The following is a 12,598-nucleotide window of genomic DNA, read 5'->3' on the forward strand; positions in this document are numbered from 1 at the left end:
TCCTCTCTGCTCGCTCACAGGATGCTGTTCAGCGCTCCTTAAAGCAAAGCATCCATTTCGGGGAGCGTGCTGTGATTCACAGCTGATCAAAGCCTGCCAGTCCCACAGGAGTGATCCTAGTTGATTCTATTTACTCAAATATCCCCAGCTTACCAGTCTTTGCAAGCACCAGCCCTGTAGGATGAGCACTACCTGGTGCAAGCAGCCCCTGCAGCGGGGGCTCTTACCCCCATGGGCAGCCCTGCCCTGGCTTAGCTGCAGACCCCAAATCAGGGGCACTTTCCCAGCTGCTACGTGGGGGAGGAAACAGACCTGCAAAGTATGGTGATGGGGCAGAAGTATTGAGGATGTTTCAGTGTTTTCTAGTTGCTAGATTTTCTTTAATTTCAGCCCGGTGACTCGTGCTCTGCGTGCTGTTTCTATAGAGACAGAGGATGCTGTGAGTGCGCCGGGGGCTGCTCGCTGCTCCTCTGAATGGGAACACCTGATGCCAGCAGTTGGGACTGGGGGCAGCAGCTTTTCCCTCTCGGGGAGAAGGTCCTAAGGTGGTCCCAGTGCTGGTGGGATTTTCAGAGGGTCAGTAAAGGGCTGGTGTCCTCCTGGCTGGTTGGCAGCGTGGCTCGTGGGCAGCACGGCGCAGGTGAAAGCGAGCCTGGCTGCCCCAGCCGGCACGACCTTGGTGGATGCTCAGAGGAAATAAGCAATGAAAGCAACGTCTCCCAGGCTGCTTTTGGGAAAGCTACCAGTTCCCCTGCCCCGTGCAGAGGAGCAGGGTCACCCCTCTGTTCTCCCCAGGACCTGCTCGCAGCCAGGGCCACCTTAGCCCCAAGACGAGGGCCAGGAGTGAGGGATGCTCCTGCTCTCTGGGGGGACGGCGGAGGGCAGCGCCGCCATCCCATCCCCGGGCTGGGCACGTCGCTATCAAAGGACACAGGGGCTCGGATTGCACCTTCCCTCCCACCTCCCACCGGTGCAAGCTAACTAACGTGTGCCCTTCGGTCACCGGATCAGGCCAGGGCCTCTCTCCCGGCTCTCACATGTCCGACTTCTCTCCCTGCACCCGGGGACACTCAGCTGGGAGCAGTGCTGGGGACATCACCCCAAAAGCAGCAGCTGCCGACGCAGAGTCTCAGCGCTTTTACCCCCACCCTGGGGAAAGGACGTGCTCCTCCTTTTGCCACTTTTCATATATTTGAAGCACTATGTCATGGCTTCAGCAGGAGACCCGCCTCCCTGCCTGCTGCCTCCACATGGGCCAAGGATCTGCTCCATTCACCAGCCGGAGATTTATGAGGTGCGAAGGGCTCTGGTTACCCTGCTGCCCCTCGCCTCCTCCCCGTGACTGGATGAATGAGATGCTGCTGGCTCCTCCAGCACCAGCGGCAAAACAAGCCCAGAGGAGAGCAAAGCCATCGTTTCACCAAACTCGTTTCCTTAGTTCCTTACCAGGGCACAGAATCTTCCACCACAAGGCCTCTTGCACCCTGCAGAGGCTGCAGAGAGCCCCTTCTGCCCGTGGAGGCTGAGCCTGTGTCTTGCCAGCCCCTCTGCACGGCCCGGCTTCGCTCATGTGAGATGCTCCAGAAATAGAAACGGGATTGAAGGTTTCAGCTACTCTGCATTCCTTGGGACCCTGTGCCCCTGCCTGGTGCTGGGCTCTGTTCTCCCATTCTTCCCCTAAACCACTCTTCTCCCCACTACTATTTCCCCATCCTTCTTGCCTGGCTTTCCCATCACTTTGGCTGTTCACTAAAAAAATCAGGGGCCGGAGGTGGCCGTGAGCTCATGGGTCTGCCGTGACTTCAACGCTGCCTAAGAGCATGTGAGATTTTGCACCAACAGGGCATCCCGACCACGTCCATGGGTCTTTAAATCAATGCAAGAGAACTGAAGCTAGCGGGCTAGAAGGAAAGCGAGAATTACTCCTCTCCAAACACAGAACTGTGGCGCCGGAGGAGCAGGCAGCAATACGTGGCTGGGAAGGAACTTGGCAGCGGCCCTGGGGAGAGGCAGGCAGCGAAGGGACCTGTCACCGGCTGCCCACATCGCCCCGGCAGGCTTCGGGCCAGCGAGTCGCATTTCCTCCAGCCCCGTTCCTCCTCCCGTCGAGGCCAGCTCAATGGGGCTCGGCTCGCTGCTGACACGCAGGTCCCAGAACGTCGCTGCATTTGGACCGAGGCTTTAATGGCAGCAGAGCAGCGTGGTCTGCAACTGGTTTCCTGCAGGGTTCAAGAGGGGAAAGGCGAGCTGAATGGCTGGGGAGAGCTGGGGGGAGGAAAAGGCAGATGGGGCTGACCCCCCTTGGACTATGGTGAGTGCTAGAAACTAATTGTGATATTTGTGGGAAAAATTGCGAAGAAAGTACCCTAAGGGCTGCAACGTCCTGCTTCAGTGTTTTTTGAAGCCAGGAAAGGAAGCAGGAGGGCCCGGGAAAATCTCATACAGGGAGACCCAATGGCTGGCACACAGACTCTGCAAACATACCAAACCCTGGCCAGGCTCTGGCTGGTGATTTTCAGTTTTCTCCCATTGCTGGTGGTCTTGGAGGACCTCAGCAATGCTGGTGCTGTACCCTCACTGCAGAGGCCAGGGCAGCCCCACATTCCCCGGAAGCCTGGCTCCTGTGGCCACGGACAGCCCGAGGCACCCTACGCTTGAGTCTTGCTCACCTCGTCCTGTGTCCGGGAATCTGACAGCTCAGCCGCAGCCACCTCCGAGCCCAGCGTTCCCCTCTGAGCTGAGCCATCCTCTAGAAAAAACGCAGCCAACGAGTTATTTATGAGCCAAGGTCTGCATCAGTGCGTGCTTGTTATTCATTGCAAGGGTTTCCTCCCTGCGGCTAATGGGCCCCGGGCTGCCTGCATGCACACACCGGTCACTTGGAGAGCTCGAGATGTCCCCAAACACCTGGCACCAAACTTTCAAAAAACAATAAACGAAAACAGTTCTCTTTGCACATAACCCCCCTATCAACAAAAAATGCAGGTTTTGAAATAGATATTAGCAAAAAGCTAAAAACCATCCAGCTGTCACCTCTGAAATTCTGGACCACATCATCATGACCTCTCCTTGAAGACTGGAACGAGTGTGTCATCCCGAAAATAAACCCCCACAAAGATAAACACTGATACAGTGAGCAGATAACTGTTTATTATTGCACGTAGTCCAGCAGAACAACCGACAGAAAACTCCGGACAGCAGTACACAGATTGTAGTACACGGCTTGCAAAATCTGTGATGAAGGTAATTTTATGTGAAGAGTGAAATGTATCTGCATCTTTGTAAGACCTGAAAAGTATAACACAATATCCTATTCAGTTTTGAAAGCATGCAGTTTGAGGTAAATCTGTTATTTTGCATCTAAGAAAACGAAATCCCTAAGGGGCTATATATCTATGTCTATATATCCATGTCTCAGTGCGATATGGATATATTTATATGTCACATAAAAGCAAATCTACCTACATTTCTCAGAATGTTAATAGGAGGAAAGCACATTACTGAGTGCACATCACATGCATAAAAAAAAATGGGGCAGGAAGGGGAAGAATTACCTTAGCATTGTCGAAAAAAGATCCTTCTTTGTGCTTAGTGATAAATAAAAGCCCCTCAGGTCTCTCAACGGAAATTGTCTTGGTAGCTAATAAAAGCAGTTGGCATGTTGAAACTGCAGAGCTGGCAGGTGAGGGCCAGCAAACGGGGATAAAATGCCAAAGGCAGCAGAGCCTGGGGTTTGCAATACATTTATATTTAAGAAAAAGAAAAAAGAAAGAAGCAAATTGCAACTAAACTATGCTCTGTGGAAGTGTAGCTGACGCTGCACAGCTTTCTCAGGACTGGTACAGCCACATGGCTTTTAGGAAGGGATCACATTCACTTCTCCCACAGTGAACACCATGTACTTGCTACTGTGGCAATGTTCCTGAGCTGAATAAGGTTAAAAAATAAACTTGGTTCACAAAGAAAACTACTGAATTATTCTCACTCCCTTATATCATAATTAGAGTAGATAAATTAGGCAGGTTCTGCCCTGTGTCTCCAGTCTGTAAACTCCTGCCTGTCTGCCACCCTGGCTCTGAAATCCTTTCAGACTGACCTTTGGAGCAGACTGGCCATCTGTTTTTTTCCTTAACCAACATTTCCCGTTCTTTCCAGTCCCTCAGGTTTTCCCACCCAGTCCTGTGCTGTGGGACTTCAGGATACACAGAGGTGCACAACCAGCTATAAATAACATTTCCGATTAACTTAAAAAGAGATAGAAAATACATATTGCTCTTAAAAGAAGGAAGAAACATGTCCAAGCACTCAGCCTCACACTAAACTGTAACTTCATCTGTGCCGACTTTCTAAGCTCGCACTGCTAAGGATCAAAGCAGATGACGGGTGGCAACATCTCCTTCAAAAGGTCACTCTCTGTCGCAGCTTTGGGAACAATCGGTGCAAACTGCCTCGGCTTCTAAGCCTCACACACAAGAACAACAGCAAGAATTGCCCCTCTGTGCTCTACCACTGCTGAAAGTCTGGCTGCTGTGTATTTCTGAGCCTAACACCCAAACGCACTGGAGTCACTCGGGTCTCTGCACCTTTTTTCTTTCAGGAATAACCTCACCTCTCCCACAACAGCCACCCTGCATCCTCTGGCTGGAAAGTCTGTTCACTCTGTTTCAGTGAAAGAGCAGCACTTGAGCCCCCTCGCAGTCCAGCGCTTCAAGGGGGAGGGACCTGCGGGTGTACGGGGGTATTTGTCAGTACGTACCTCCTTTTAATTGTAACTTGCACCATTTTCATAGGAAAAAAAAAAAAAGGGTAAAGGGGCAAATTCAGCACATCTATTTCCTTTCCCGTTACAGCGGGAAGTCACCCACTGCAAGATGCTTCCGCACGGAGCATTGCTGGCGGCAGGAGAGCGCTCGGATGGTGCCCGGCCCCTAAACGGGCACTGTCTCCACCCGCAGCACCCCTGGGCACACCAACAGCCTCGGATCAGCCAGCCCCTCGCACCCCACCCCGCAGCCCCTGAGCGCGGCGCGTCGGCGGGCACGGGCAGGACTCTGGTTACACTTCAACAAGCCCAACGTCAACTTGCTCCCCTCTCTCTCAGTCCTCCATAGGCGGAATACAGCTCCAGACGGCGGGGAAAAGAAAGACTTTTTGCTCGTCTCTTTGGATGACATCTGAGCGTGGAGGGCGACGTTGTCCAGCCCTAGCCGTGGCGCGGCTCTCATGAGTCATTTTGGTTGTGTATTGCTTCATTTTCAGGCCATGGATGACATTCTTTGGGAAATCTCTGACACTGAGTCAAACCAAGGGAGTTACACAACATATGTTACATATGTTACACAACATATGTGCATGGATAAGACCTTCTCACTCATTTTCCTACAGCTAAAGATAAATCCCTCATCCCTGGCCTGACAGGACAGTTGATGGCTTTGGTGAGAACAATTTAAGGCAATTGCTATTTTACACAAAGAAGAGAAGGAGGCTGAATTGCAGAAATCCTGTTTTTTTCTTGGTAGATTGCAGAGGCCAGCCACAGCCTGGGAGCAGGGAGACTGAACTGATCTTCAGGCACTTTTGTTTAAGGTTCATATTTGCAGTGCAACCTTGGGATCTCAAGTCCTCCTCTTAGGTGTTTCTGGGTGACTGAGATTTAATCCCCACCAAGGTCTCTGGTCTCCAAGAGCAGCAACGCCTGTCCCAGACACAAATGAATGGCAGAGTCAAGGAGCAGCAAAACACACAACTGACACACAACCACTGCTGTCTGCACAGCTTTCATCTCTGCAGGTTGAGAGAGGAATAACACAGCAAAGAAAGCAGTGCCCAGCAGAGCAATTTCATCCCCGAGGAAGGCAGCCTGATACCCTCACTGGAGCTTGGGAGAAGCATCTCACATTATGTTCATGTGAGGCCCAAGGGTCATGTTCAGCCCCGATGTGTTTGTTTGTTTGTTTTTCCCCCCAATATTTGAACACAAGGTGACAGAAATCTTGAGCCCAAGGTGACACATTCTTGTGTCTAGGAACTGTTCAGGCACAAGAAACCTCACAAGATTTTGTTGCCACCAAACCCGAATGCAAGCCCTCATCCTAATTCAGGTGGAAGACCTGAGCTCCAGTTTAACCTTAGTCACACACACCTCAGCTCACACTGATCTTTAGAAACTCAACTACGTAACAGTGGCAGAACCAGCACTGGTGCAAATAGAGCTGCAAATTTCACAGTGTCACATTCTCTTTGTGTGTTCCTGCCTTTTGTTGTACTGAGTGCCAAGAAATATTGCCAGGCACAAGTTACCTGGCCATGGAAGAGTAAATTGAAAGTGTTTCTTGCAGCATATTTGCAGAAAACAGATTTCAAATTTAACATCACACATTCTTGCACTGGAATTCATGTCCTTCCAACTGGGAAGGTAAAACTGTGGGATTGTATCCAAGCAAAACAGTTCAATTTTTTACCTTTGAGAAATCAGGAACGATCCACTGAAATTACTCCACAAGCCACTAAAACAAGTGATAACTGAGAATCTCAATGCGAGTTATCTGTTAAATAAATCCCCATTTTTTTTTACCAGCAGTGCACCCATCAATGAATGACTTGTGTTGGTAGTAAAGCTAGTCAACTATAAAACGTCCACAGTGAGGTCACAAATTGAGGATAAAATCTCATTGCTCTTCTTACCTTGTCCAAAGGGCACCTCATGTCAAAAAATGGACAAATAGGATGGCCAGACCAATGTTCAGTAAGATGACCATGCAGATCACGATTGTGTTAGGTCCCTGAAAGAAAAACCCAAAACAAGAGTATTATATTCCACAGTTTCATGGTGAAGAGACAGACAGAGCTGCCTGGATTCTCCTATTCAAAAATACCAGTAGCACCAACTCCCAACACACATGTATTTGGCCTGAATTTCAAATGAGTTGAATCTATCAATCCCTATTCCTATTTGTCCCCTGCAAACTCCTTCACTGCTAGCTTGTGCTGAGGCTAAATCAAATTAGAGACTCTGGCCACATGCACGTACACTGCCATTTCAACCTGTTCCTCCCAACTCCTTTCTTCACCCATATATCACCCCAAACATCATCTGTGTTTGTAAAGTTGCCACTTTTAAGATGAACAATTCCATCTGTATGAGATTCTTCTAATCTCAGACCAAAATATTTCCAAGCAGTGCTTCTCTAAAGTCACATCGGGATTGTTCACATCAAAAGGACTGTGGGAACAAACAGGCTAATAAAACATAGTTTTACAGCTGTATTCACTCACAGCAAAATGAATTTGAGGGACTATTTTTTACACCTGGGAAATCAAACGGTGATTCAATACCGTGAACCAGCTCATAAGGTGCCCCTACTGCAAGAGTAAAAGTAATGGGAAAAAAAATACTCAGCTTTTTTTTTCCTGTCCTACATGTTCCCCCACACTTTCCAGATCCATGCAATGGGGAGAGAAAAGGAAAAAAATGTAATTAAAAATATCATAAAATGTCTGTTTTCCTCAAATTTTGGAATTCCAGATTTACCTCACTGCACCCTCATGGTTGGGGACACAGGAAGGACAGGAGGAAATGTCCTTCTGCAGCCTCCCAGATCCCAAGGGACTCTCCCTTGGGAGACTTGAGCAGTGTGGGAAAAGTTTCCTGAGGTATTTGTAAGGTCCCTGAGGCCCGGGGCAGCTGGGCTGGAGGTGGGCGGCCCCAGGGCTGACCCCGAACTCTCTGGGCTGCATGAGGCCAGGGGCTGGAGACCAGCCTCTTCCTGCACCTTCCCAAAGAAAATGCTGGTCCCAAAACACATTTAAAGCCCATACTGAGCAAAACCCTGGATGGTGGAAAGGTGGTGGGAGAGGTAAAAATGGAGAATTTCCTCCAGAAGGCTCTGGAGGCCCAAAAAGAGCCCTGGGGAGGAGCACTGCAGCCCTGAGACCACAGTCTCTGAGCCCTTTGGGCTTCCCGGGGAGAGAATCAGCAGAGGGAAAAAATTCAATTCTTGTGACAGAAAAGGCAACAGAGCTGCTGCTGTCCCCGGAGTGTCCCGCCTTGCCCCGAAACGTGCCACACATCACCTCGTCGCACTCCTCTGCATCCTGTGCCGCTGCCACCGGGGCCAGGCTCCGCTTGGCCCCTGCCTTGTGCTCCGTCCTCCCCGGTGCCCGGGCCTCAGTCTTTCTGTCAGCAGCGGGCTCGTTCCTGCCCGCCACCCTGCGCTCGGGGCTGGGGCGCTGCTTCGCCTCCTTGGGCCGTGGCTGGGCCTCCTTCGGCCGCGGCTGCTCTGCCTTGCCCTCCACTCGCGGCGCCGGCTTCTCCTCCGGCTCCCGTGGAGGGACCGGGGTGCCCCCGTGCCGCTGGGGCTCCCCCCGGGTCTCCGGGGAGGGCGGCCCGTGCTCGGGGAACGGCTCTTCCTCATAGTCTGTGGTGGGGGAGACCGAGGAGGTCCTGACGGCGTAGCTGTGGTAGCCCTTGAAGAGCTCAACGTCGGGCTCGCGTGCCATGCGCTGCAGCGGCCCGATCTCCATCTGCTCCGCCGGCCTCCCCGCGCCCCGCGAGGCCGGCCTGGCCTCGCCATCGGCGGCCCCGCCGCCCGCCTCGCCCCAGCTGCCCGGCCGCAGGCCTCCGTCCTGCCGGGCGGCCGCCTTGGCTCGCTTGGCCTCCGGCGGGGGTGGCGGCGGGGCTGGGGGCCGGGCTGTGGCGGCGGCGGGGGGCCGCGTCCTCCTCGTGCAGCTGGGGGCTCTCGGGGGGTGTGGGGGGCGGTGGGGCGCCCTCGGGCCGCGGTGGTGCCGCCTCCTCCATGTTGATGGTGTGCTCTGTGTTCTCTATGATCTCCTGCAGCAGCCTCCGCTTCTGGTACTCGGGGCCTGCGGAGAGAGGGGTTGGTGGGAGAGGGTCCGGGGGGGCTGCGGAGGCTGGGACAGGGCTCAGCGAGGCCCTGGCACCGTGCACCTCTGCCAGGGGCTGTCGGTACCCAGATGGAGAGCAAAATACCCCAGCCCAAACCCAGAGATCTCAGCACCCCGTTGTCACCTTCCTCCCCAGAAACAACTCTGGCTGCCTCAAGCTGTGTTTTTATAGCTGCAAACTCATCCTGTGCTTTTCTCCTTCGGGGCCAGGACAAGCTCCCAAGTGAGGGGAGCGAGGCTGCATTTTCCACTGCCTGCCTGAGCCTGTTTCCAGAAGGGATTTCCTATGGTGGTGGATGCCTGCCCTGCACTGTCCTGCAGGGAGGAGCAGGCCTGCAGCTCCAGCTGAGTCAAGAAACAGTGAAAGTCTGCAGCCCAGCTTTCTGTGGTTTGGAGCCACGCAGAAGGATTATCCTGGGCCTTAAGGGGATCAAGCTCCCATCCAAGCTTTGGTTTGTTTGTGTTTTTTTTTCCCATCTGGGAAATTTCAGTATGGCTAATAGTGTGGACACTTAAAAAGTTATACATGGAGGTGCTCTGCTTCCTCAGGAAAGGCAGGTACCCCCAGATGATCTGTCTTTTATCCCTCTCTTTGGGAAAAACTTGTTTTTCATGCATGGAGCAGGGCTGGCAGTGAGAGCCAGTCCTCCTCTAGGCACTGACCCAGCCACCAGCAAAATCACCTGGCACCATCACACAAGGTGACTCAGGGCTTCGGGTTTCATTCTGGCCTCATCTCCCATGCTGACTTGTCAGCTCTTAGCAACGTTGCCGTCACTTCAATTATTCGCGTATCATTAAATCTTTACTTCTTGTTAACCCCGGGCCATGTCTGCAAAACAAATCGCTGCTCAGCTAGGGTCTGAGGAAATCAGCCAGAGCCTGACACCGAGGCCAGCCCATCACACTGGGCTGCTGGCAGAGCAAAATCCACCAGGGACTGACCGGGAAAGTCTTTCTGAACAACAACTGCACACGGTGCCCTGCACAGTGGGACCTGTGCAGGGACGGGGGTCGCTGTGCATCCCCACAATGCCTAGAGCAAATGAGAGTAACATGACCATGCTCCTTATGGGCAACGTGGGGTCACAAAGCAGCATGTCTGAAAGCAAAGTACCTGCTTTTGAAAATGGTGTTGGCCCCATTCTGCTGAATCCAAGTAATGCTGAGGGGTGCAGGTGTACAGGGCTTGGTGCATGCTCCTGAACAGCACAGACCCTGGAGCTGCACTGTCCCCAGCTGCCTCACAGTTCCTCCTTGTGTCTCCTCCACCCCAAGGACTAACACAGACTTGAGCCTGGTCTGGAAATTGGAGATTGGCGCTTCATTCCCTCTAATAAATCAGTGGTGTGATTTGCATGCTGCTAACTCCTGCCCACTCAGGGCAATGACTCCGCTCTGAGGGGGCGGTGGGGAGAGAGGGCACTGATTTTAGCTGCTCTGCCCTGCCTGCACGCCCCTGTCAATCAGCAGGCGACCCATTCAGGGCCGTTTATTTCTGGCCGCAAACGGATTATTTGGAAGCCTTTTCAACAGTTGTTCAGACTCCTCAAAATAGGCTGCCTGCAGCCCTGGGCTCCTTGCTATCTCCTGGTGCTTTCTTCTCCTCCTGAATAATTCACACCAAAAGCCCCGGCTGCCTGGAGGGCACTGCACAGCCCAGTCCTCCTCCCCTCCCCAGCCTCTGCTTCTGCCTCACCTCCTTCACCTCCCAGCACATTTCAGCAAGGATGTTGGCTTTCATCCCTCCCCTCTAAGCTGTTAGGCTGACATCCGAAATGAAACCCAGGGCTAAATACTTAGTGAAGACGTGAGGCTTGCTGAGCAGGACTGTCCTGTCCCAAACACAGGAATAGCAGGGAGAAATGCAGCTGCCAAACACTGCTAGGCTCTCCTGGCTGTGAGGTCAGAAGTCCTAGCAAAATCCAAGGGTGGATTTCTGCCTTTTTGTTCCTGGATGGTGCTGCCTTGCAAGAAGAGACATCTTCCCTTGTTGTGCTCTGATTACAAAGTGAATATAAAGATTAACAAGAATCATAGAAGAAAAATGTGCACCAGCCCCATACATGGCCACTGAAAGAGGCCAGGACCAAGCAAAGCCACACATAAGGGCAGTGAGAGGATTCAGGCACCTGGGGAGCCAGGAGCAGAGGACAGGCCGCTTCAGGCATTTTGCAGAGCCAGTTTCATTTGTCTCATTCAATTGCCATGGGTGGAAAAAGTAATCTAGCCAGATGTCAAAAACCTCCCAACAGGAATTCCAGTTTCCTTTGCCTCCGGGCTATAAATACCCCAGTGTGCAAAGGGTGAATGCGGATCTGTGACTGGCAGCTGAGGGGCTTATGCCAGGATCAAGTGACGTTTAGCTATTGTTAAGTGAAGTGTCACACGCTGGCTCGTGCCCGCGCCCAGGCGCTGCGGTGGTTCCCAGCTCCAAGCCGGCTCTGAGAGCCCCGCGGTGCGGCGGGGAGGAAGGGGCAGCCCTGCAGAGCTGTGTATCCCCAGCTAGTATTTGCAGGGCGAGGTGGGCATATGGGGAATTTTGGCAAATCTATCAATGTGATTGCTTCCCCAGCCAAACGCCGGGTGTGTGCTGTTCCCTGTTCCTGGGCTCGGGTGTAGTACTGCGACCTGGAGGCACTGCAGGCAACGCAGCAGTGGGCAGCACGGTTTGCTGAGGGGGAGTCACAGCGTTTGGCTCCTGTCCCCAGTTTTGCCACTGTGATGGGACGCTTGTTCCAGCTAACAAAACCAGATAATAAGGAAGATAAAATAAAAACATAGGCATTTGGATCCCTGTTTTCTGCTCTGTTATTACCTTCCCTCTCCAGAAAGGAAAGCTTTCCAGGAAGAACACAGCTCTGTCTAGCTTGGCCTAGGGAAAGGTAATGGCATTCACAGTGCTGCTTCATTACGCTTCTATCCACTAGTCCCCAGTGCTTGGTCGCAAAGAAGGAACCTCCTGAGTGTTTTCTCAGCCAAATAATTAGCAGTGATGCTATCAAATAAATAGGAAATAAGGGAAGTAGTACTTTGCATTATCAACTTTCTTACAGGATATTACAGCCGCTAATTAGCCGAGGCTGATCGTACCCTGGTGCAGTGTGGGGTCCCACAGGATACTGGCTATGAGTCGATGTGCAAAGCTGTTCCAAGAAAAAGCCACAGTGGCTTGAGGGACGCATCTGCAGGAGCTCTGCAGGCAGACCCGAGCTCGCTGCCTGCCCTGCCAGGTGCTGGGAGGGCTCCAGCGTGGGGAGAAACACGCCGGGAAGCTGAGGGGCTGTGGGTTTTTCCTCCAGTTTATGGTAACATCTCACAGCAGGTAAAACAGCAGTGCAAAGAGCAAATCACCCACATGAAGGGACTGGCTGAACTTGTGCGAAAGAGGATTTAGGGTAGACAGGAGGGCAGCACGCTGAGTTATAAAGCGGCTGAAACGTTTGAACAGATTCCCCAAAGAAACTGCAAAATCCCTCTTGGAAGACGCCTCTGGTCTTACCTGGCTGGTAGAAGTCTGGGGAGAGCTCCCTGGCCATCATCCTGGCTATGCCCGACTCGTTGTTAGCTGCCTGAGCTGCCTGCTCAGACCCTTCAGCCTTGGCCTTGGCGTGAGCTGTCCTGTGGAGGGAAGAGGAGAGGACAGTGAGCATTGTCTGAGCCCACGTCGGCCTGCCTCGAGCAGCAGACTCTG

General features: G+C 52.6%; 1 protein-coding gene across 1 annotated transcript in view; it reads right to left on the reverse strand.

Annotated features, from left to right (window-relative positions):
* Positions 1-3,128: 3,128 nt before the first annotated feature.
* JPH2 (junctophilin 2) overlaps positions 3,129-12,598 on the reverse strand; it is a 30,143-nt gene continuing 20,673 nt past the window's right edge. Inside the window, 5 exon segments of the mRNA XM_080557586.1 lie at positions 3,129-5,695; positions 6,685-6,782; positions 8,074-8,664; positions 8,666-8,862; positions 12,407-12,525. Of these exon segments, the coding sequence (XP_080413712.1) occupies positions 6,702-6,782; positions 8,074-8,664; positions 8,666-8,862; positions 12,407-12,525 (988 nt within the window). The 3' untranslated portion in view covers positions 3,129-5,695; positions 6,685-6,701.

Source organism: Anser brachyrhynchus, assembly GCF_964034855.1.
Source record: "Anser brachyrhynchus genome assembly, chromosome: 16".
Taxonomy (NCBI): Eukaryota; Metazoa; Chordata; class Aves; order Anseriformes; family Anatidae; genus Anser; species Anser brachyrhynchus.